Source organism: Sander vitreus, chromosome 2, assembly GCF_031162955.1.
Source record: "Sander vitreus isolate 19-12246 chromosome 2, sanVit1, whole genome shotgun sequence".
Classification (NCBI taxonomy): domain Eukaryota; kingdom Metazoa; phylum Chordata; class Actinopteri; order Perciformes; family Percidae; genus Sander; species Sander vitreus.
This window is the reverse complement of record NC_135856.1, coordinates 27,355,571-27,382,408: the sequence shown is the minus strand read 5'-3', so window position 1 is coordinate 27,382,408 and position 26,838 is coordinate 27,355,571. Positions and strand designations below refer to the sequence as shown.

Here is a 26,838-nt window from a genome sequence, read left to right as displayed (position 1 = left end):
TTTATGGGACGAGTACTTACTGAGTAGAGAAAAGCCACACTCTCAGCCTTTCTAGAGATCCATATTTCACTCACAGATAATTTAACTTATGCTGAGACATGAATACATTATTTATAAAGATTAATTGTTTGAGACACTCTCCATACGACTTGAGGGTGACTAAATCTCATTTTTTACCTATACACCATACATAAACATGTCAGGAATCAATTGCATCAGACTATTTAACAAGAAACAAGTCTGAAAAGTAAATGACATGCTTGTCACAATCACATCCAAGAAATCTATTGAAGATACAGTGATGTGAAAAATACATTTTCCAAGTGAATTAAAAAATACATTTCCCTGTGTCCCTGGGTTAATTGTTCCCTCATCTCTTATTAAATATGTATGTAGCAAAGTTTTTTTTCTTCTTGAGTATGTTTTATATAAAAAAAAAAAAAAAACTCTACTTTCTCTTCCTGTAAAACATTGAAATCATTATGATGACTCATACTGGAACTCGGGGACGTATACATGAATGCATCCAATCAGAGGTGATTTGGGGCGACGAGCTAACCCATCATAGTGTTAGATCGTGGGTTGTAGTACCTAGCAGAGTGACATGCCATTGTAGAATGTGTTTGGATATCAGCTGGCAAAGAACATTTCCAAAGAGCGTGGTTGATGTCTAATTTATACATTTCTCAACGCAGGTGAGGGAGGTGTAGGTGGAGGCTAAAGGGCATTATACAGTAGCCGCAGCCCAGCTGGCGCGCGCAAATGTGACGTCATGGAATCGCCGTAACTATTTCTACCCGCGCCTTTTGCTCGCGACACTAGTTGCAGTCTTCTCCTGAACAGAGGTGGCGCTAATGAGAAAAGGGAACCGACTTTGCTCTTTCTACAGTCTAGAAGAAGAAGAAAAAGATAAACAACGGCAGAACTGGCTGCAGCATTGACGTCAATGCTTCGATATGATTCGATGACCTACTTCGTCGGATCAAGCCTTTCAGTCACCATAAAATAACTCATCTTAACCCAGTAAGTTTACAAGAGAGACTTGAAGTCACTCAGAGAGTCCTGGCATCCGGTTGCCCAGGAGCTCGTTCATGCTTCCTGTTTCTGCTTTGTTGCGCGCTGCTGAAAAAAAAAAAAAAAAGAGTGGTGTGTGACCTGTGCTCGCACGCTATAAATCCGGGCGCGCCGGCAAGATCTATGTCATTTTGACGTCACGATGGCATGCGCCAGTTTGGCTGCGGCTACTGTAAAACGGCCATTACAGTCCTATGCAGCTCCAAATTGCTTCATGTTTTCTAGACCATTCCCACTTTTGAGCAATCCAAACAAACCTATTGGATGTGATTTCAATCCCTCTCGCAATTATTACCTCATCTACATATCCCTTGGCTTGGAAAAAGGTCACAGTACAGAAGATAAAGACTCTCAGACTTCTGTTTCACTAGGACTACAGAGAAATACAGATGTTGCAATTTCTTTTGCTATTTTATAGTTTCTTAACAACAACGAAGTGAAAGAAACAGGAACATTGAAAATAATCTTCATGTGTGTACAGTGGCTATTTCAGCTTTTAAACAATACTCACTATATAAATCGCCACAATATCCAAACCTGCTGTATAGCCAACATAGCCAGAAAAAGACACAACAGTGCTATCAGAAACTTGATAAACTAATATTGCAGTTTGTTTTGGTACAAGTTTGGGTGTGCGTGTAAGGGCGATTGTGCCTGCTTTCAGAAATCAATGTCAGCAGGTTTGGTTTCGCAGCATACAGAAGCCATGTTGCTACATTTCCAAAGTGGGAACTCCTGGTGCTCTGCCTGGAAAATCCAGGAGAAACCCTGGTATGTGTGTCTTTGTGTATACAGTATAGATCTAACAGCCACTTCAAAAAAGTGCTATCAAATGGCTGAGAGACTTAATCCTCCCTTTATTCAGTAGCGCTAAACACCGTGTCTGGACTCTGGTCAGAGAAGAGGCAGTTTGGCTCCACAGTGAAGTAGTGTGTGTGACCGAGCATGTAGCATTGGCACGGCCAAGAGACGGACCAATTACCACTCCACTCTCCATGGTTACCAAATAAAGTGCCCACAAAAATGTTTGTCTGCTCACAACAAGGAGCATCTGTTTTTCTTCTATCCAGCTTCTTTTTTTCCCCCTCTCTTTTCACCTTTTTTCCTTGCTTTTATTGCCTGTCTCAAATTCTTCCTGTGGCGTTCTCTGGCTCACTCATTCTATGGTTGAACATGTCCTCCTTTAAAGGCCGCTCTTCAAGAAATGGATAACTGATAAGTGTTAATACGAGAAAAGCATTAACAGAGATAACACACAGACACGCACTTAGACAAGTAAGCAGTGACGACCTTGCTAAAGCAAAGACCTTCACTGAGCTCATCTTTATAACTAGCACACAGAGGGAGAGTAAAATAGATACAGAGAGAGAGAGAGAGAGAGAGAGAGAGAGAGAGAGAGAGAGAGCGCTTTTAACATGGGGTCAAAAGCTGCTGACAGCTGAAAGTAATCCTCTCTCGTGAGCCTGATCACATATCAAGACAACAGAAATGGGTCTCTCCGACATTCCTGTGCAACGCTACAGTACCTAATGTACATCTGGTGCACACCAATGTGTTTAGCCTTTTGTACGTTTGACCTCACCGTGCGGATGGCGATAGGGATGCCAGAGTCGTCCACTGGGCCGATGCCTTCATAATGAGGGGCTTTAATAACGGACACCTTTTTCTCTTCTTCTGAGAAGCGGGCGATGGGCACAGTGCTGCTGCTGGTGGTGTGGCCCAACACAACAGACTCTCTGGTAACTGACTCGCTGCCCTCTGGATTCAAAGAGAGGAGAGAAAATACAAATCAAATATATATCGTAATCAAATAGAAAGCCAAGTTCGGGCACCAACACCAGCTGAACAAGCAATCACTGAATCATCCTAAGATTAATTTCTCTTTTATATGCCTCCAGATTGAGCAGTACAAGAACAACCACTGTCTTTATCTCCGTTGTACTAATTTCATACTGTGCTCCACAGCTAAATGGTTCTATCTTCTACTAATAGGTATACACATATCGTATCCTGGGCTTGTAACACATACATTTACCATTAACTATTTAATTAATATGGGTACTGATTAGGACAACAATTCACAAAGATCCCTTTATGGGTCCTTTACAACAGTGGTTCCCAACCTGGGGTCCAGGGACCCCTCAGGGGGGCGGCAAAGATCACAGGGGGTGCGCAAGTCTTTATCTGGTTTGAGGTTGAGGTAAAAAAATAAAAAATGTGCACATGTTAAACAAATAATGACAATACACTAGAATATATAATGTATACAAAAGTCTGTATAAAAACTATGTATTTTTGTTCTCGCTTAAAATTGTAGGCAGGCTACTTAGTAGGCCAAACCTCCGGGACCTCTTAACCTGTGGCCCTTGCTGTCATCAGGTCAGCTGCTAGCTGCTATCATCCTCGTTTTTCCTGCCGCCACGGCATCACTATTTTATGAATGAAACATGGCGGAGAAACGTAAAAGTGCTGATAACTCCTCTGTATCAAAAAAGAAAGTAAGGCTCTATCTCGAGAGTTACCTCAACTTTGGTTTCGGAGGGGGGGGCTCAGCTTTTCTTAGACATAAGTAGGGGGGGCGCCAAGGAAAAAAGGTTGGGAACCACTGCTTTACAAGATTTACAGTTTTCGAGATTCTTAGCACTTCAACCATTTCAGAGCAGGCTATATTAATACGATATACAATTTATTTGGAGGTATTGTGTGTTTCTTTGCATGCAATTGTTCTTGACAGAGCAGGACGTTCTGAATTAAATATGTAGTGAAATAGTACAGTATAGTCAAGCACTTGTACTTGACAAAGCATAATGACTTCCCTCATCATGCATGTGGATAATTGCCCCATGTCATATAGTGAGCAGTGATATTTTTAATAGAATTGCTATTAAAATATGTATTGTCCAAAGGGACAAAAGACCTGTGACTCACCTGAACTCCTGCTCTGCCTCTGGAACCCAGTGTGGAGTGAGGTGGGGGGAGGAGGATAGGATGGAGGAGAGAGAGGCCTCTGTGGAGCACTTCCATTCATAGCGTGAGAGAGGACCTGGCCCTAGGAGTGATCCACAAGCCAGAAACAGAGATCATCAGTCACTACCGATCACAAATGGAAGCAAAATGTACACATTTCCATTTATAGTGGGGAATGTTGCTGTTCTGCCCTACAACATTAGATAACAAGTGCATATATATATATATATATATATATATTAGGGCTGTCAATCGATTACAAAATGTAATCTAATTAATTACATACTCTGTGATTAATTAATCGAAATTAATCGCATACATAATTAACAGTGCCTGAACCGATACTTTTTAAGAAAGTAAAAAAAAGAAAAGAAAAAAAAGGGTACTAAACAACAGTTGGTGGCATTAAAGAACGGCTTGTTTATTGCTAAGGCCATATGGTCAAAATGAAATGATTTAATAATAATATATAACAATAACAATAACTAATTTCAGTAGTAAATTGCTGTTGAACCATCAGATAGGAAAAGGACATTTACAATAACTACAAATGCACCACGAGGCTGTAGTTTACCAGTTTCATTGAACGCACCGTCTGTGTTGTTTCTCCTATGGCAGCTGCAGATTGTTACATCCCGGTGTTGAATCCTCTACAGTAAAACACAGTCAAACTTCACACCGTTTAGCGTTAGCTGTCAGCATTTTAACCGTGTTTAATCCAGCTACTAGCTAGCGGTAGGCTAACGTTAGCTGCTGTCGAGTATAGTGTTAACTAGCGTCATGTGCAGCAGTGTTTGTGTTTCAGAGCATCAGAGAGAAGCGCAGACATATCACCAGATTTCGGTAGCCATGGTCAGCAGGAAGAAGATTTTTACAAGTAAATGTTCCAAGTAATAATCCAGGCAGAACATTCTCGTCTCCCTCCTTCATTTTACAGTCCAATGGTGGCTAGAACGGCTCCGGGTCAAACGTCAATATGGAATGGATTAATCTGCGTTATTTTTTTTAACGCGTTATTTGTTCTCAGATGAATTAATCGAAATTAACTGAAATTTTGACAGCCCTAATATATATATATATATATATATATATATATATAGCCATTAAAAATGCCATTATTAGTTATCATATTGCTATAAAACGTTTTAAAGGGGTAGAGGAACCTATTATGGAAATGAATGCAGACAACTATTGGGCTAATGTGATTCAGGATTTGCTGAATCTGAAGGGACTGTACAATGTAAGAACAGTTAGTGAGGGGGAAGGGGCACTTATGGAATCACTTAACTTAAAAACAGACAGAAGAGATTGAAACAGTAACAGTAAGCAAAACTCAGATTACAAAACTCAGATTCACATACATTTCATCATAAATTAGTTGTGACACACAAGACAACAGACACAATACAATTACAATGGGATGCTCTTCTGAAGAATGCGCTCCCATTCATCATGACATAGGAACATATATTCTCATCTGACAAAAGGATAAAAACACAGTATTTTTATTTTAAGGCCAGTGTGTTTCAATCAAAGATTCATGATCGCTCTAAAACCAATGACTAACTCGCAACAAATCCCAATGCAGTAAATTCACATTAAAGCAACACACACTGTGTTGACAACACTTACTGCCAGTGTTTCTACACTGAAGGCGTGTCAGCCGCGTTTTTCAGTCATCCATCTAATCTGACAAAACAGATACGCTTCTATTTTAAACAATCCAGCTGTCTGCACAGGCAGTGTAACAACTTGCGCTTTACTCGCACTGTATGTGCGTAACTGCGAGCCAAAGCTGATTTTTATACTTCAAGTCAATTTTCTTCCGTTTCACTCACATCAATACAGTGTGTGTTGTGCTTAAACACTGCCAAAACACGGGTGACCTACACTCAATAATGTGCCTGAACACATCCTGTGTAGACACAGAGGGAGCACTGAAGCTGCTGCTCTGCTAACGTGCTGTTCATGCTAAGCCTCCTGTGTAGACAGTTTTAGTCCTCTTTCTAACTTATTCCTTGTTCAGTGCTTGGGCATAGAGCAACATGGATCATTTAATTACAATGAGCAAATCCCTACCGCTGATACTGTGATTATAATGCCACAGCTAACCAATTCAAACCAAGGTTTTACCAAGGGTTTGAAGCTGGCCATTATCACTTCGTGGTTAGAGAAGCAGCCAAGCCATCAGCACTTTTGTAGGTGGAACGAAGGTTGGGAATGGCGTCTGTGGTACAGTAGAACACCACAATGCAGTGAAGATATTTCTCACTTGACTGCACTGATGGTGGATGCAAGCCACAAGGCTTGGAGTAAACAGTGACAATGCAATGCAACTTTGATTGACATGATAGGCACCAAGCTAACTGCTTGGCTAACAAGAAGCCAATGTCAGACTGAATAATGTAGCCCTAAGAAAATGGCAGGTCTCATTATCAATTGTTATTAGAACTGGGAAGACAAGGTGCACATGGAAATGTATGTCATAAAGATGTACCATTCTGTAGCAGGGTCCCTTAAGTGTATCCCCACTGCAATATAATGAGCTGACAGGAAACATAACTACAGTCCTCACGTATCTTACATTATAAAACCAGCAGCCGACAGCTTCCAACTTCACCCTGCTACAACTTCTTAAAATGGTTTTGTCTCATTGTGAATTTCTGATATGAACTGGCCTTAAGAGACAATATAAATGCATTCGATTGCAAAAGACAGAAAAACAGACAAGCACATAGACAGAGTTCTCATGAGAGCAGACACATTAACATAATAAGGGAACATTATGTTGTAGTTGAAGGTTAGTGAAATGTAAAAAAATCGGTAGCAATAGCACATTTTGTGAAAGTTTGGTTCAGCCATCCAAATGAGTGAAGGGTAGGGAGGGAACCATTTGCTTTTGGTAATGATGTGTGTTACAGCAGTGACTTGTTGGGATAATTACATTAGTGACAGAGGCTGCTGCAGCAGTGGAGGCCACAAAGGTTGTTAGCACATCGTCAGGGCCAGCAGTGGTTGTGTAGGTAGAGGCATGGCTGAGGGTGGGCGATGGTGTGGGTGAGGCGCCAGGTGAGTCCAGGCTACAGATCTGCAGCTCATCCAGCAGACCCGCCGTGGATGACGAGTAGTGGCTGAGAGCGGACACCGTCACAGGGGAAGCCGAGGGTGACGCGCAGCCACCGATGCCCGCACTGCTGACTGTGGTAAAGCTCGGCCTGCTGACAGCACCAGCTCCACTAGGAAAATACGGGGCGGGTGACAGAGCCTTGGGCATTAGGCCTGACAGGTAGTCGAGTGATTCTGAGCTGTGGCAACGATAGGGGGAGTGCCGTGCTGTGGGGTCAGGGGAGGGAGGTCCCTGGTGTTGGAGGGAGAGGGAGTTGATTGGAAAAGGAGTAAAGGAGTGCTTAGTGATACCACTCATTAGCCACGTTGTCACAAAGGATGTGTGGAAGTAACACGTGAGCCTAACAGAAGGTGAAATGCTGCTGTGAAACCACACTGAAGTGGCATGAGGCTGCAGCATCATCTTCTGAAACATGATTAATGCTGTGAATTGAAGAGGCTCTGTTAGTTCAAACTGTGGAAGGCAGCAAATACAGTATACAGACAGTAACAGTGGTATAAAATAAATGAAACAGTTGGTTATTACGCACACAGTATGAGTTCAGACCTACGTATGTAGAACCACAATTAGTTTGGTTGGTTGGATGGCAGCACCAATACTAAAAAACTAAGGGGCAACACACACAAGCAACATATGACATGCATAAAAACACCTGCGCTTCTTGTTTTTGTATGTAAGGCCAAACACTAGTGGCTTCAAGGAACACCACTGTCACTGACTGCCCAGTGTGTATATGCATCACGCAGCAGATGTATCACTTTTGGCCTCTGAATTTGGATTATCCCGGCTACAGTATCTTCTGTTTGTATGGCACGTTGAGAGTGTGTAGCATCAAATGATGTGATGCGGACAGTGTGTTACCCTTTCATCACTCTTGATGTCACCAAGACAAAAACCCAGCGAACTATTGCTTTCTTTTGTTCTGCTGTTACAGTATGTAGTCAGTTATGTACCAACAGTTCTGCAGGAGATGGTCTTGGTGGAACTGCAGGAGGAGCCTTCAATATCTCCGCCTGGGATGGAGCTGGACTTTGGGTTTGATTTGGGACCTTCAGCCCTGCTGTGCTGTTTGAAGGCTGATGGTCTGGATGTTTCAGATTCTCTGGGCCCAAGTGGACAAGGAGAGAGGCTGCCTGTGTCAGGGGCTGAGACAGAGTGGGACCCTTTTGTGGAGGCGGGGAAGTAGGTGGAGGGGAACCTGTGGTCAGGGTCTTAGGTTGGGGGTCAAGGAAAGAGTTGCAGTGAGCCGGTGGGTCAGGGACGGTGACAGGGGTTAGTCTGAGGGAAGACACCTTACGCTCCTGGACCTGTGTATTAGTGGTGGCAGGTGCACTACAGTTGCTAATGTCATTCGGGACAGTGGACTGGTGTGCCTGTTGGACTGAGTTTGCATTGGTCTCTGAGTAAGAGTAAGAAGATGTGCTACTAACAGTGTATGACTCTTTCAAAACTGCTTTCTCGTTCTGCGTGAGTGTTAGCGATCCAGGGCTAAAATCATTAGCCAGGGCAACAAGGGAGCTGTAGTCTGGCGGATTAGTGCCTGTGGGTGAGAAGTGAAAACTCTCTCTCCTGGGGGGTGGCAATGGCACGTGATTGATATCCTTATTGGGCAATTAGAAAGCAACAACCAATGTAAGTTCAAACAACAACAACAACAACAAAGAAAAATCATCAGTGCAAAGCTTGGTACAAATCATCAAGTTGTTCCGAAAAACATACTTAGAAATACTGCATGGTTCTGTTTAAAATAAAATAAAGTAGAATAGTAGAATACACTTCTCACACAGATCAATGTTTTGATTAAACTATAAATAGCATTAAAAAACACACACAAATGCAAACATCTGTCAGTGTGACGTGTGAGACATTTTACCTGTGTTGGTGACTTTTTGTCCTGTAGGTTGGGTTTGACACTGCGAAAGCCTTTGGCAGCAAGAGATGAGCTGCTGGCGTCTCCATTTTTAAAGCCTTCTGTTGCACTGTGTGACCTCCAAGAATCTAAAAGATGAAGTTAATGACATTAACATCACACACAGCAGTGTTTTCTTTAAGTTTGCTGGGCTCCTATGGGGTGTTTCCTAGTTTATTTTTTTCCAAAGAGTCTCAACTCCAATTCACCACAAGGAACAGAGACTTACCCAAGTCCGATGAGTGAGAATCATTCCCTGGGGAACAGAGAAGACACAGCAACAATAAGTGACACGAGTGCATGCATGGTCACATTCATCACCACAACAATTGTCAATACTACTGTATAGTAGTTTATTTCTAAAGTAGTTGTCCTCGCACAAAATGCTTGAGAATGTTTAGTGTGAGAAAGAGAAACTCGCTGGTAGGGCTAAGGGAGTAGACAAAGCTCTGAAAAGACACAAACTGAAGAGGAAAAAGCAAACCACAGAAACATCAGGATTGCATGACTTATCCTGATGAGATACACAATTTCACCCGCTGTTCCCGTCATCTTTCGAAGACGGAAAACTACACAAATTCACAGGGCAAACTAAAAATTGGTTAGGATTAAGGGTTTAAAATGTTGCCACAGACATTACAGATTTCTAAAGTCAAAACTCACAAAGCATTACCAGTTTCAATCAAAGATATATCAATAGAGTATTTGTATGAGAGCTGGCTTTCCTCAGAAGGTTGCTTTTTATGTTTATGAGTACAGACTGTTTACAGTAAAAAGAGAAGAGGTGGAGAAGAGTACTTAAGGCATTTCATGCGGAAGACTTGATAGACCAATTCACTCCCAAGACTAATAAAGGGAAAATCCTCCAGAGCACACTAATGTGAGCCCCATTATTGAACATAAAATGTAAAAACTACACAGCAGAATGACCACTGTGCAACGAGCCAAGCTTTAATTTCAACCTGGCATATTTCCAATAAATGTGGCTAAATGGGTCGGGCAAACTTTGCACTCGCCACTTCATCATTTTTCTGATTACGAATATGTATGTCTCTGTCAATTAATTCCACATGGCTGGTTATGTTAGCCAGCTCACTGCAATGAAAAACAGCTAGTTTTACGAGTGCTGTTTTTTGGAGGGACCAGCATTGCATATTTTGGAGTGTAGACTCCAAGTATGCTAAACAGAAATGGTGAGTGTACTATACACCCCTGCCAAGGCTGAGGGTCAGTCAGAAGCTGACGCCTACATGTCTCCTTCATAATAATGCTCTAGTGGCTAGGCACAGGATCGTAACACCCTCTGAGTGGTGGTTCGATCAGTCCTACCATGCTCTTAAACCTTATATATCTGACATCAGCTTTCAGACAGTGCCCTATTATTGTTAAAAAGAAGCTGACAGTGCTAGAATGCCAACATAGGTGAAGCCGTTAACCTAGATGCTGACAAGGTCCAGGCACAAACACCGTTTTTTCAGCACAGTAAAGGAATATTCAGCTGGAAACGACAAGTTATACATGTAGCCCAGCCGTTTTCTTCGTTATTAATCTTGACTTGAACTGTAATTTCAACTGTGTGAAAAGAAATAAGCAACGGTTTTACAGTGAAGTGGTTTATACATACAGAAGATCTACTGTAAGTTGCTTATATGAAATGGAAAACAATCAGGAAGAATTAAGCAGAGTGGTGCCATTTTAGTCAAAACACAAGACCGTCCAAGAACATTTCCACATTGTGCAAGAGCTCAGGGTCAAGGGAGCTGTGCCATGTCTAACCACTCAATGCTGACAGAGAAAAAAGAGAAGTAGAAAACTTAGACTTGGACTTAGATCGGAAGAGTAGAATAATCTACCCATAAAGACGGGGAGATGGCATGGAGCAGTGTGAGAGCATGACTTATGGGAGTATGTCAAAAGGAAGGAAGAAGATTCAACAACAGGTAGGTACAGTATAATTTATTACTGATTTAGGAAGCAAAAACAGTCCCAAGACGGGAGAAACTAAATAAAAGGAAATAAAATGATTATACGATGAACTGATTGGAAAAAAAATAAAAATAAATAGCATCCCATAGTCCAAACATTACTTAAGCATACGGAGGCAGCATGAAAGCATTTAAAATATGCTCAAGCCATATCATATTGTTGAAGGCCAAACATGACTTTGAAAAACAACAAGCCACTTTTTGAAGACTTACCTCATGCTTCGAGAGTTTAGTTCAGTCAATACCTGGAGTGGCCTGTATTTTAGCTACTTATGTAACTCTTCTGATTCAAAAGTGTTAATTTGTAGTGTGTTTTGAGTGTTAGTACCTGAGCCTAGATTTGGCGAGCTCTGGACCCTCTTCATGGGAGAGAGCATGAGTGATAAGGCCACACTTTTGCGAGAGCATCCTCCGCTATCTGAGAAGTCACAGCCAGGCAGGTGATCACAGAGGCAGAAGCAGCAGCACACACACATGCACATGCATATAAACAATAAACACACACTAATGCGTCCAGGAAGAAACATAACGCAAATAAGCATGAGGCAAAGTACATGCAGTTAAAGAGCCTGGTTTTTACTGCATGAGCTCAGGATACGGTATGTGATGAAGCTGGTGTACAGCACAATTGCAAAATGTAATTGTAAAGTACAAGTTTGAAGACCTTGTATTGCATTAGTTTACACTACACAGATAATGTTGAGAAAAGCAGCACTTCTGTAGCAAATGCTTAGATCAGTTCTTTACAATTTAAGCCGTTACAATACAGGTAGTTTAAAATCTGTATGTCAAACTGTGGTCTAATTGTGGTAGTTTTATTGGTTATCTTCACTGACAAAGCTATTTTTGGGTTGTCTGTATTGTAAACACAGGCAAAAAAATTAAGATGAGTCAAGCTACCACTGGCAGCCACATAGAGCGCTGGTGTGTGGAGAAGGCTGAAAGAGGGATTATTTGTCATTGGTTCTCCAGCTGCAATATACACTTTAGCTCGGGATGACTGCCAATTTTAGGACAAAGCTTTGGGAATGTATTGAGGGATGGATACGTCACGGTGGTTAAAAGCAACAGGCTTACTATACTTATTGATGCTTTCAGTCACAATAAACCAGGCCCAAAACAATCCCCAAAGTGGTGAAGCAGGGTCAAGGTTAGAATTATAGACTTATGCCTGTGGTAGAGCAAAACTAGCATGCATAGCAGCTTTTAAAATATCTATGTGGTCTGAAATGTGGAAATATATAGATTTTTTATTGTAAGGTATCAAATGTGAACAATAGTTGTATGTTCAGTTACTTTGTGATACAGGAAATACAAGATAGATTGCAAAAATGATTTAAACATAATTAATCAGCTTTGCCAAACAGAAATAATGGACATGGACTGGATGGATGATTCCCCAACAATCGCATACAGTGTATGGTTTGAATACCTGTATTCATATTGAAGAGAACTTCTTACTGGTCCACTGCAGGGGCACACACTTTCCTGTAAAACAAAACAAAGTATTTCAGACAAAGAAATGTCTTCTAGACCAGCTGACCGAGCCTCTAAAAATAGAGCAAAGGGATTTGCATTTACAAACTGATCTTCCTGAGACTGCTAAAATAAATAATTGAGTTATTGCAACTATAAGCCAACCTCATTTTTCTGTGTAAACTGTTTTGGATCAAAATCTCAAATATAAGCATTTATTTTGGAAATATGCCAGTTTCCTAATGCCCACTCGGGCATTAAGTTCACTTTGATTCAAATCACACTACTTAAAGAGCCAACATCTCTGTGCAGGAAAAGTCTGAAGATATTAATGATGTTTAGGAGTAGGAGCAGTGGCAGCACTGTACAAAAAAGGTAAACGTTTAAATGAAATCAACACATACTGCCTGTCATGTTCAAAAAGATGTTAAAGCCAAGGCCTAAACCCATGGAATCCAAATGTGGGAACATAAATTCTTCCAGCTGAGTTACTTCATGACCTTAGCGAATGCTCTACAGCACATAGATGAAACATAAATAATGTACACTACCGGTCAAAAGTTTGGGGTCACTTAGAAATTTCCATTCCACTCCATTCCAGACAGAATACCAGCTGAGATCAGTTGCATTGTTTTTTTTAACCAGGGCAGCAATTTTCAGATTACATTATGTGTTTACATAATTACAAAAGGGTTCTCGACTGTTGTAGACAGAAGTGGCTGAAGAAACGCTTGAAATCCATGCTTTTTGGTCTAAACGTCATACCCAAATTAAAAGTGGTACAGCTCCCCTATATTCTGACACTCTGGGGTGTGCCTGGTATCATTGGAAAGGTGATTGATGTGGGTGTGTTTGTGTATTTGAGAAGTGTTTTATTTTGTACTTTATTGGCTTTTTTCTTTGCACTTTTCAAATGGAAATAAAAAAACGCACAGACATATCTGTAGAAGAAAAATCATATAAAATCTATTTTTGAGTCTTTTGGCTTCTGGATTTTTTCTGTAGTAAGCTGAGACATGTGGCTAATGCCCTGTGTTGTCTGGCACCTGTCAGATGTGTTTACAGCAGTGTATTGTAATCATTTTACAGATGTATGACTTGGACGGAAATATAAAACCTCCATTCCAGTCTCTGTAACTTTGTGTCAGTAAGGCCTAGAATCACCCTGACACTTGTAACAAAAACTTAAGTGTTTCCTTTCCAATGATGTCAGCACACCCCAGAGTGTCAACGTGTATGGGAGCTGTACCACTTTTAATTTGGGTATGCCGTTTAGCTTCAGCCACTTCTGTCTACAACAGCCGAGAACCCTTTTGACATTATGTAAACACATAATGTAATCTGAAAACTGCTGCCCTCATTAAAAAAAACAATGCAACTGATCTCAGCTGGTATTCTGTCTGGAATGGAGTGGAATGGACATTTCTAAGTGACCCCAAACTTTTGACCGGTAGTGTATATGATAAATGATGCCATTTTTACTTAACTGTACCCATAAGTGATGATGCCTGCTTCTTGCTATATGAAGACATTTTCTTGGAACTGTTCCAGTAGGGTTCATGATTGATATGAAGAGGGCACACATCAAAAGCCAAAGGCGCAACACAGACTGCTGCATCGCTGCGTAAAAGCATGCACGTGTGTCATCATGGGACTTAGTGTGTATGACAGATATTACAAGTGACGGCCTACAGTGGCTGCAGTAGGGATCATACATGTCTGGTATGTAAATTACTGTGACACACACAAAGCTAACTTTGCCTTACACAAATGTAGATATTGTTGTGAAGTTTTGGCATTGTGATGTACAGTAGCTGTTGTTTAAATGTTAGTGTAGATGGCTCCAGAACTCTTTAACTCTTCTGAAACATTATGACTTTTAGTATCCTAATAACCTGAGAGGAGTTTGCACACCCGAATCAGTTAGAATGCTCTTTTTAATTCAATTTATTTTGTTTCTCTGTTTAGCACATAGGAGTAAAATGCACATATGTTGTGGCTGGGCCTTCTTCAGGGTACCAATTAGGAAAAAAATATGTGTTTGTATACCTGTGAGTAGGGATCTCCCCTAGACACAAAAAACGATGTAATGATGAGAGCACATACTCTGGTTGCTGTTTGTGCTTGAACTCATGTTGAATACCTTTTAGCATTTGTCCAAGCTCCTTCAACACTTGACAACTCTGTGCCTCATTGCACATTGACAAATAAAGTCCAATCATCACTTTACTTGTCAATCTCACTTAACTTGGCTATCATTGACTGGGGCTTCTTTTGGTATGTGACCATATTCTGACATGAATGTGTAAACTGCCTTCGCGTTGGATCTGGTGATGAGTGGCACTAGATGGATGGCATAACATTGACATGTATTTGACCACGCTGAAAATTGTACAGGCATCCACATATGAGAGCAGTCTTTTCTGAGATCACTTTCCCATTATAACAACTGATTAAAACTCATAGTAAATATTCTCATTATAATAACATATTCCGTGGCAGCTCTACATTTCCACACAATGAATAGAAACAGTTTAAAACTACAGTACATCAGTACAATGTTTCTCATTCGCATTAGAACTAGCTAAACCAATAATACGGCTAGGCAGATTGTCCACCAGAGAGAACTGACAGGTATACATTTCAACTGTAAAATGTCCCGTTGTAAAATGTCCTCAATGCATGTATTGTCTGAGGCCATGTTTGGCACTACAGTGTAAACTGCAATATGATAAGACCTACTGTTAAAAGTCTATGTGTGTATGTGCATGTGTGTGTATGTATGTATGTATATATGTACGTGTGTATGTATATACACTTTTTTTCCATTTCTTTTTTCCCCCTTTACTTAAATAAATAGATGTATGTATGTATGTATGTATGCATATATCCTTTTTTGTGTGTGTTTGCTTTGAGCATCACTGCACCATAGGGTGGAGGGTGGGGGCTGGGTGGGCATAACTGCAGAATACTACTACTTTCATTCGGGATTTCTTGTGAAATGCAATATAAATATACATATACATATATATATATATATATATAAAAAATCTATAATAAAATATAAGGAAAAATAAAGAATGGTTATCTCAGATTAACTTAAATAGAAGAATAATTTAAGGGCTTTCTTAAAAAAAGAAAGAAAAAAGTCCTGTTAAGCATTTGATATGGTCATGAAACTTTAAAAAACAAATCTAAGGCATGTGTATAAAGAGTGTTGTATGTTATGTTTTTATGTAAAAATCATAGATATGGGCTGATATATTATCTGATTTTTTTTTTTAACTCCCAGATATCTATATCAGTATCTGCCTCATAAATCCAGTATAAAGGGGCCTATAATTAGAACCGTAATGTATGTCACGTCACTTTGTCTCCATGCTGACACAATACCTTGAGGGACAATGCCTTAGGAACATTGGTTCACATTAGTAGCAAACACTTACCTAGCTAGCTTTTTAATAAAGAGGTCGTGTGAATAGTACTTGGAATTTAATTTGCCATCAATTATGTTGTAGGCTTTCGTTTTGCCAAAGCAGTGACATGAGTAACGTTTGTTAAAGAAAGGGTTTCCTCGATACACAAAAGGTGCCTTCGGGACAATGTCTCTCAAGCAAAACACAATGATGAATTCAATCGGTCTTTTTAACAAATCTTTACATTACAATTACAACGAGCTATTCGGCAACAAGTGTAACTTGAAAGTACTGCATATCCGTATATCATCCTCTTATATTAAGTTGTTAATAATCATCAAATGTACCCACATACAACTACACTGTTGCCACCATGTGAGGGTTTCCTAACACAGCGCTGGTGAGGAGGAAATATTACAACTTGTGGGACTACATGAAGCCATGTACCGTGGGATACGTTTAGCCCCTGAAGACCTAACCCTCACCCTCATACAGTATCCTCGTAAATCTATCTCTGAAAAACACACACACACACACACACACACACACACACACACACACACACACACGGGTAAATCATGTGTCTGGCGTCGCGGGCAGTCGCCGTCCAAATGATGGTCAGATTATAAACAGGATCATGTTTCTTGGGGACAGATCAGCGGCGACACAGCAGCTGTGGCCATGGTGTAATGTTATGGCTGGACACTTGAAGGAAACCCGCCAGGATCTACACCTCCAACAACTCTCACTCTCTGTTCAGACCTTTTTAAGCTTTTAAAATCGCAAATCTGCAGCTCTCTCTAAAGCCTGCGATGGATCATTAGCAGCTCATGCATAGGCAGTAGACAGTATACTGGAGGGGCACCAAATGTTTCCATTAATGTTTAGGGAGCGCTTCTCTAAAATGTAATGCTTAATGTAATACTTACAAGCTGTGGGAATAAATGACAGACCAAACACTTATCCTATCATTTCTTATAATGAATTAACTTAGGCCTATACGTCAATTCCCAGAACCTTTCTCTACAATGAGTTCCAGTATATCTTTACTAAATAAAAGCTAAATGTGCTAAATAAATGGATAACAAACAAGAGACCTTAATTTCCAAAGAGTTGTTATACATTCTTGTCCTAGTTTTGCAGGTGTGTTAAGTTTCTTTCTAGTAATTTTGTTTTCTTACTTTGCCGTGGTTTATCCACCGACTGTAATTTAGGCATTGGTAGGCCGCTCTGGAGACGAGTGTGAGTATAATTACTGAGTGTAATAGCTGTGGGACTGCAAATACCCAAGAGCTATACACAGAAAGCAGTGATGTCCAACACCACAAGCCCGTCAAGTCTCATTAGTCTGTTGAGTGACCTACTGGGACACATTGGGTTCATATCTGTGGACTAAAAGGTTTTGAGCTTTGAAACCTTATGAAACATAAGACACTGTGGTAACTACGGTAGGAAGATCGTCCTCCATCATTTCATTTTTAAAAGAACATTACCATTGATTTGAGCTCATCACCAGAAACTGTTTCTATAATGGAATGGCCATTTTGCTCCTCTCAACAACATGGGGATTTTCCACACCGGGAGAGTTTTAATATAGTTGACTTCGACAAGACACTTGTTTGTTTGTTTATTTTTTGTAGACACAAATTCAATATTAAAGACATAAGATAAGTTGCATGAGTATGAGTACGATGAGTAATATGTCTCTGTGTGGGCTAGTTCAACTATCTCATAAAAATCAGTGTGTAGACAGCACTTAGCCTAGATGACAAAGCAGAACTTAATCAATGTCACTAGAGAATGAGGTTAAAGCATATCATAAAATTACATGAACCACTATCTTTGGCCTTATTAACAAAAGAAGGGTCATTTGGCTAGGCCTTTATCTTAAAAGGAATGCCCTGAAAAAAAAACAATAACATGAAGAAAAATGTAACCCAGACAGTGTAATGGAAACACAAAAGGAAGGAAAGAAAAACACAAACAATGTCCTCAAAGAGCACTGGCCAGGATGCCATTAGTCAATAGACAAAACAAGTGTCTAAAAACAAATGCCTCACCATCCTTCCATGAAAAAAATGTTTCCATTTAATGAATTTAATTTCAGAATGGCATTTTAACAGAGCTTTTAAAGATAATTTTGTGTGTGTGTGTGTGTGTGTGTGTGTGTGTGTGTGTGTGCGAGGATAGCAGGAGAGAGTGAACAATCATTGGAGATAAACCGACTATGGCCTCAAGGGTCTCGACCCTGAAGTGGCCACTCAGACTGAGACATACTTAGAGGATGTCAACAGATTAAGGTCCTTAGCAAATCTATTTAAAGACCGGACCCAAAAGTCATCAGATAGACATTTTCTGTTCAGCTGTTCTATAAACCAAGATTATCAGCTGTTGAAAGCTTAATAATACATACGATGCCAGGAGTTTTAATAAAACACTAGGTGCAATATCAATGCGAAACATTCAATTTGATTAAATAAAGAGAAAACAAATACCGCTTAAACAAAGCAACAGAATGTCCCGGGAGATCTAACATAAATCTCAGTCAAGGCATAGCTAGCCTGAAACCCAACTGACAAAGAGAATGTCCCCTCCAAAAAAGGCAGAATTCGTCAGAATTGAAGCCAAGTTATTTTAGTGTTGCATTTTTGTGGTAAAAATGTTAAGAGTGCAGGGTTGTGGTAAGAAAAAAAGGCTTGGGAATCAAAATAGGAGTCTAGCTATAAGTAATTGTGCTTTAAGTGAACACTGGATTTCACAGCTTCAGGTATCTCTAGTACTCAAGTATTTGTGTTCGACATCAGCCAAACAAGTAAAACAAGTTAACATTTTAACAGTATATTATTCAGTGCATTAATACCAGAGTACAGAAGAATGATCACTAATACTTTAGCCGTTTGATTAGGTTCAACAGTGAACTTAAAGTAAATTACATTCATATTCTTCTTCATTTTAAAGTTTGGATCAAAGGGAATCATCGAACGCTTCTTGATGAAAATAATGCTTTACTTAAGCCACTACAAGCAGAAGAAACTTGATACTTTGTGTAAACCCTGCAGTAGCAGTAGAGCAAGAAAGACAACATGTCACTTGCTGTCTCCCATTCCCAAACCTCCTTTGGGACAAGTTAATAAAATAATATTGGCTCGACAGCCAACCAACCTACTGGAGCGTAGCTTTATGGCACAGTGGACCTTTTCATCTCGATACATTAATAAATAATGAGGCTATTCAGATTTTTCTCAAAGCTGTAGTAACTTCAGAAAGAGCGAAGGTTGATATCGCATACAAGCGAGGCACTGTAGGACCATTTCAGCATCTGAATCTGTATTTCCATACAAGCAAGAAAATCAATTAAACCAAGTTATTTTCTCGGTTTCGTTTCGTCTACCTTGGCATAAAGGCCCAAATAAGTCACTAATTTCCACCATGATGGGCTCATCATTCAGCTAAAAAGCTTCTGTGATAAAAATGTGATCCACGTCAAGGTGTTTTTAAGGACTTAAACAACACGGAGGCATGTGTCAAAATCCTTGCTGAGGCTACTTCTTAGTTTCAGTGTTAAAATCCTTAAATGCACACAACAGAATGATTATCCTGCTTATACAATGGTCACTTGTCAAAAATGTTAAACAAAAACATTCCCACATTTTTGGATGATTGTTTTGGACATGTTTTGCGAAAAGGTTATGGAAATAAAAGTTAGCTTTCTTATGATTGAGTTGCTGCAGTATTGTTTCAGCATACTGCCATGGTTACATGGAACTTTGTGGCCTGCATTTGAATTTAGAACAGCAAATAACCCTGACTACTCAACAGTTTAGGCCACGCTCTCCAGCCAGTCAGAAAGACGGTGATTATTTAGCCAAACCATGGTTTAAATCCAAACCAATACTATACATATGTGTAATGCATTATTAAAACATGAGAAACACATCTTTTCTGACAGTTTAAACCATCTCTTTCTCACAAATGCAAAGCTACTTCCTGTTAGATGCGGACCATTTTATAAGGAATAATATATCAGCTCCCTGTTACTGTTCTACCACCACATTACTGACACTAGTTGAACAACAACCACGTCTCTCCTATCAGCCTTGTTTGTTCAACCTTGCCATTCATTAGCAGACCCCCCTCTGGCTGTATGAATGGATAGGGGAGGTCAATACACTGACCCTGCGTGCCCACTCACTGCCCATACGGCTTACAACAGAGGCCCGTGTGTTCTGCAGATTGCATCACAACCCCACTAACGAGCAGAGCCATCGGCCTGAGAGCACTAATGCAATTATGCAACACAAGCCCCGGTACTGTGGGTTGGGGCTATGGGGGGGAGAAGAATGAATTGGATGTGACAATTCGTGGGTTTGTTATCTTACCATTTCTTTACAGATGTAAATATGCATTCACTGTATACTGCTCTGATGTTCACAGAGAGGAAGAGAGAGATAGAAAAAAAAAAAGATATGACGGACAAGCATAGAAAAAAAAAAAAAAGGCAAATTAAAAAAAAAGAGATGCACACAGAAAAAGATATAGATCGCAGAGAGGATGAGAGATTACCAAAAGGAATAAGTCTGAAGAAGCAAAAACGGAGTGAAAACAGAAAGGAGCCAATATTAGCATGTAGTATTATGTAAGCTGTCTGGCTAAAGTCGTCTGGGGACACAGCATCGCCAGTACACAACAACTCTAGACCTGCCACCGTTTTATCTCCTCCTCTGCAAGATGTGTACACTACATGTAGAGCTCTGTGATAAGACTAGTGATTACAACACCATATAACCCCAGGCTACAAACTGAGACAATCACAACAGAATAATATATATCAGAGTTACAATGAAATGACAGGATATGCAAATGGAGGGACATGGTGTTACATCGTGCTGAACGCATAAGCAATTACGAAGATGAAGCTTAAGCTTTTCCTGACTAGACATTTTGACTCAGTGGTATAGCCAGACCCCACTTATGGCACCAAACACTTTCAGTTTAAAATGCAATGTTTTTCCTGTAATGCTCTCAGTTGACGATAAACCAAACCACTGCATTTTACACTGCTCACAAAATAGTGAGCACAGGCTCCATCAAAGCAACAAATTAAGTAATATCCTAAAATGCTAGAGGGATGGTGGTGGGATCCATGGTGAGTACGTAAATGCCACAACCACCACCTAAAGCGAGTAACTAAAGGATCTACAGTAAGTAGGTAGCATAGCATAGAGAAGGTCATAAAAGACAGCGAAGAGGTTGGAGATGACACCGAATAGGTCGGCTTTTTAATTTGAGTTTTCCAAATCACGTTCATTAGCCTGACAAGCCAGACCCACATCAAGATGTTGGGTCCGGGAACTCACCATTGGCAGGGCTCAATCCGAGGGTCTTTCAAATTCCCTCTGCACGCAAAAGACAGCGCTATAACCAAGCAGAGCAACGAAAAAGGTAGCGGCGCTAGTTGATAGATTAAACTTTTGCCATATCCGGTCGGCAAAACTCCGAACACATCTTCCTTTTTTAAGAATGACTTCAGTGCCGTTCTTTGTTCTTTTCTCAAAGACAATGTTATCTCCAAGTCTTCCAGAGTCGCGGCAAAAGCCAATTCGAAAGACCGCTGTTCGCCAGCAGCAGCAGCAGCCATAAGCCCGCCCACCGACTCTATACACGATGTGATTGGCCTGGCCAGAGTTTGGTTTTTCCAGCTTGCAAGCCAACGGAGAGTTGCTAGACTGACCCTGGCTGAAAATTACATTTGCTGCTGCTAGGGTGCATCTAGATTTCTAGGCTACAGGTTCATACCTTTGAGAAATAATTGTCATGACAAATATTGATTTAACTGCCCTACAGTATAAACCAGTCCAGCATAACTGAATACTTTAATTAAATGATAGTCCCTTTAATAATTTTAAGAATTGTCTTTTAGTCGTCAATTTGAATCCAATCTGGTACCAATTCATAAGGCCTAAGATATTGACTGAATGTGGCACTATCTGGAATTTAAGAGGCCTGTCTAATGTGTTGTGAGAGGCCTAATGGAGAAGAGATATTCAGGAGAATGCAGGAATTAGCTGCAGATAGTAAACACTACTATCTAGAGAATAAAAGAGGTAAACACTGCTTATTATTAATCACTTTAGTGAGGAAATTAGTTCTGTGCAAAATGCAGCTCAACAGAAAAAGGAATGGGTGCCTGAAGAACAATATAACCATCTTGTAAACAGATTTGATAGCTTAGAGAAAGAATTAGCTGTAAATTACATGCACATTTTCCCAGTTTGTTAAAGATTATGTATGCTATTTTGTATAAAATTTTCTAAATCTAATGACAAAAACAAACCAAAACATTTTGAAAATAGTCATTTGACGCAAGGGGTACACTAAAGCAGACTGGCCATCAGCTGCGGCTAAGATTACATTCCCCCCATACATAGTCTGGATTCCCCAGGTACCAGTGTTAAGTGTCGAGCATGAAGATAAGAGAAACTTGATTAGCAGGGATGCTATATTTACTATTAGGCAGGACCTTTTACCGTCTAAGGTGGTCCGGATCATCGTGAAAATCCATCGGAGGAATCTTTATGTCCTCTGGGTGAAAGGCATGAGGAAATATTGTCATTTTACCTTTTTTATTCCTACAATTCCCCAGGTGGTTAAAGAGAAATGATAAACTTCACCATCACAACTGGATACACAGGAAGTATCTCAGAGAGATGACAGTGTATATGTTTAAATTAAGTCATTGTAGGTTTGACAGTGAGTTATAACATCTCAGTCGCTATGCAAGACACTCAAAATGTTGAGACTCTTTGTTTGGCTTCTGTAATGCTTCTATTTCCATGATGGCCATTGAACAACACTGCAATTATTGTAGCAGCAAAAACCTCTTTCCACTGATACAGCTTTGTTGACGTTAATGATAACGGGCAATACTGCAACTAATGATAAGTAGGAGTCAAAATATTCTCAAATATTTGTATAAATACCTAGTCATCTTTATAAGGTAGTTTTCTTTTCAGACGGAGAAAGAAAGATGCCTGTTTACTGAGAGCATCACACATTCACATGAGACTGTAATTCAAGAGTCTTGTGTTTGCAGTTATTCTGTCAAGGCAATTTTTGAATATTTTTGTCCTTTTATACATCAGGTTTAAACAAATACCCAGTATAAGGAAGGAATGAGAATAGGGAGGGCAAAACAGAGTGACAGTAACAAGGGAATTACATTTGTTCAAGTCGCTGAAAATGAAATAATTGTATTTCTGTACAGCTCTGGTAAGCTCCCGGATTTGTAGGACACATACCTCAAAACATTCTGAACTTTATTGTAGACATATGAATAAATAAATAAATGTGCCAAACCTGAATTATTTTGGTCTCTCTCCAGCAGAGTAACTACTTTCCAGACCCACATCACAGGTTATACAGATCAATAATCAATAAGCAATCAAGCCATCTCTGTCCCAAATAATGTAGCTTATGTCTAACCAAAAGGTTTTACGGGAGCACTGTAGAGTTATGCAAACAAATAAGGCTTTAGTGGGACTGGAATTAATCATTATTTGTGTATTAACAATGTCACATTTGCCATGGAAAAATTGAGCGCCCTGTGCCAATACAGGGAACAGACAAAGTGCCTCCCTGTACGTCAGGTCGGGCAGAAAGGGAACCAAGCGAACCAGTGCTACGAATAGAGGCTGGGAACCACCCCTTACTATGTACCCAAGGGTCAAGGTGACATTCCACAACACCTCTGAGACTGGCCTAATGGAGGGATTGGAGCATGGCTTTTGTTGAGTGGGAAAGAAGAGACCATGAAAAAGGGTGTAACAAGAGATGGAAGTATGTAAAAGGGACAGAGGGAAGAAAATACGATTCTGGGGCCAAATAAATGGAAGGTAAGAGGTAAAGGGAAAGAGGACAGGACGTTTTTGGGGATCGAATCACGACTTTTCTCCACATGTAGTCTATCAAAACACAAAAATGTAAGATTTAGTTGAACGTGTGAATTTCTGTTTTTACTTGAAAAAAAGTCACTTTTAAACATGTTCTAAATTAATCCATCTAGGGTTGATGTATACAACTTTTCTATCCACAAAGCTGTAATCTAAGTTATTTGCTGATGCTATTTCTGAGGTGACAGCGGTAGCAACCACCGTTTTACTTGACACCACTTCCCCTGTCCGCTGTCACAAAAGAAAAAAAGTTGTACTCTCGGTCTATAATTGGTGGTTTTGGCAGAGCAGATAAAAAAAACAATTCCCTTTCGGTGTTTGGGTTGTAAAATCTATTCAGACCTCTTTAATTTGCAATCCCTTTAAAGCATCAATGTATTTTGGAATGTAGACATATTATCACAAAGGAGTAGACAGCAATATGTGATCTGTTTGTGTTTGCATTGAAACATAGTAAAATCTCTTTCAGGAGTGAGGAAGGTAAATTAAACCTGTATATGTCAATCCATTATTTAAATCTTCAATCTACTTTCAAAAACTGGAGTTTAATAAATAGTGTGTTTTGGCATGAAAATGCACATGAGCACATTATTTCCCGTTGGAATGCAACCCTTTCGTCTGAATATCTTTTGTGACATTTACCAAAAGCCTGACTTCTCAACCGGCAGAGAGCAGGTGCAACAGTCCATCAAGCAGAGGAAATTCAACTCTTACCGTCATAAAACCAAAAGACTGGAGACTTGCTAAGAAGAGTCAGGTATAGGTGAGGCGTGAGCCCAAGTGCCTGCCCTCTTTCTCCTCTTATATTCGGATTTGCTTTTTCGTCTCCTGCCCTCCGCTCGGCATAAGTCTCTCCTCCCGGTCAAGCTTTATTCCCAGATCGTACCTCGTTTAATGCCTGGGAAGAACAGAACGAGGAGAAAGTTAGAGAGCCAAAGAGTGGGAGTGACAGGGAAAGAGAGTTCCCTGTTTGGGTGAAGCAGTGATCAGATACGGCTATTTTCAGACTCAGGCATGCTCGTCTATGAGACTGGAAAGTTACCCCCAAGTGTAGATGGGTGGGGGCTAAGTGACAGGGTTGACTTATCTCTATTTTACCACATGCACACATGTTTGCATGCATGCATACCACACAGTGTGCGCACACACATATGCACACAAAGACACACTATAACTATACACGCATTCGCATACTGTAAAAACACCAACACAGCCATGCACATTGTAACTGTATGGTTTAGAATGCATCAGGTAGTTACACCTGTGACTAGATATGCATGGTTGAATGAACTAGGATTAGGATGTCAGTAGGAGTAAGCAGACAGAAAGGGGCGTTAGAGAGCCTCCACTCGCCCATCTCTCCTCCAGGGCTTTAATGTCACACAGCAGCCAATGTCGTCAGTGCGGGGCTATGTCAAGTGGACTACTCCACACGGAAAGGGACAGGGGTGTCAAATTGTTCTCACATGAGACTTTCGTTCATTTTCTGTTGCTGACACTTTGATTGCCTGCGAGGGTTCGCTCAGAGATTGGCAAATGCACACTCGTAAACATGGAGAAGCAGACACACTGGCTCTATTTTTTTTATTACTAATAACCATGTGCAGTCAGTGTCATATCAGGCTGTAAATATATACAGACTAATTATGTGTCCACTCACCTGTGTCATTAATAATCAAACTGCTGTGTAATCCATATGGGAATGTATATTTGGAAATGACCACACACGTACACACACAGGCTGAATATACACCGCAGAGAGGTCAACCAGAGGCACCTCCAGACCCCAGACTCCCCGCTATTCCTAGAATGATGATGTAACTACTGCTATTAGCATCTCATATTTAGAGCCTGGATACCTAAAACCAACCAGGCAGGCAGCTACTGTGCAATATGCTCTTTGGATCACTTCCACCTACTCCCTACACATCCATACGACAATAAACAAAGCAGGCACAAAAATCTGCATCTAACAGATTGCTGTGTAGCAGGGTTCAGGAAGAGTTCAGCACTCACTACAAAAGAAATGGTAATGTAGCGCCATGGGTAGCAATGGAATGGTTATATGATTGCTGACTTATTTTTCTCTACAAAAACAGATATTCCAACTATGACTATTACAGTTAGTGATGTTGCCTCCTGTTGAGTTTCCCCTGCCTAATTTCAATTTACCTAGATGAAGCAGTAAGGTGACATCACCTTACTTAGTCCAAAGCATTTTTTAGGATGGAATGCCAATAACTAAAAACAATCACTTGTGTCGGTCTACATCTTAAATAAACCCATTATTGCAAGTATACAAAAACAATGTGTTAGTTTAGCTAGGTCAAGTGTTTTAAGCATATCACATATACATCTAAAAGTAAAATACTAAACTCATGAACACGCTCAAGTCAAGTGTCAACGTGTTGCCAACCTTTAAATCAAACGTGGATTGCATAAGTTGAGATGTCCTGGATCAACACTATCTATGCCCACTGTCATCGTGCCAATGATGAAGTGGTAATGTAAAAATCCCAGCTACACGTGCACAGATATAGCTCCAATGATAAGTAGCACTTCTGCAAAGTGTGTCCATCCAAACCCCCGAGCATCAGACCTTGTGGTTTCGGCACACTACAGTGATTGGTGTGACAGCAGACTTGATCAAACAGCAGCTGGCCCCCAGACATTTCTGATCATGTGCCAAGGATCACGGAGGTATGGTGAGAAGGTGACAACTGACAGGTGCTAATGACGTAACCTCGGGGCCAGAATCAGGAAAGTCCCAGGGGACCAATAAAGTATTGGTTTTTATTATCTATTTACTTCATACATGATCCTTTAACCCACATGAGACGAAAGATGACAGACAGGATCTCCATCAACACCTGAACGAACATCACCAAAGGTTTGATGGATGTGATTTAACAGTTCTGGATCACATGATCCCTCG

At 40.3% G+C, this 26,838-nt stretch overlaps 1 protein-coding gene across 7 annotated transcripts in view; it reads right to left on the bottom strand.

Moving 5' to 3' along the window:
* Window positions 1-26,838, bottom strand: part of sorbs2a (sorbin and SH3 domain containing 2a) — a 69,321-nt gene that overhangs the window by 21,656 nt on the left and 20,827 nt on the right. For 3 of the 7 annotated variants that reach the window (XM_078263417.1, XM_078263435.1, XM_078263472.1), the window contains exons 2-9: window positions 24,618-24,801; window positions 12,495-12,550; window positions 11,391-11,480; window positions 9,307-9,333; window positions 9,042-9,166; window positions 6,986-7,399; window positions 4,003-4,123; window positions 2,657-2,832 (exon numbers count right to left, since the gene is read on the bottom strand). In XM_078263417.1, the coding sequence (XP_078119543.1) occupies window positions 2,657-2,832; window positions 4,003-4,123; window positions 6,986-7,399; window positions 9,042-9,166; window positions 9,307-9,333; window positions 11,391-11,480; window positions 12,495-12,504 (963 nt within the window). In that variant the 5' untranslated portion in view covers window positions 12,505-12,550; window positions 24,618-24,801. The remainder of the gene's footprint in view (window positions 1-2,656; window positions 2,833-4,002; window positions 4,124-6,985; window positions 7,400-9,041; window positions 9,167-9,306; window positions 9,334-11,390; window positions 11,481-12,494; window positions 12,551-24,617; window positions 24,802-26,838) is intronic. The other 4 variants (XM_078263427.1, XM_078263444.1, XM_078263461.1 and 1 more) reach the window with 4 other exon arrangements.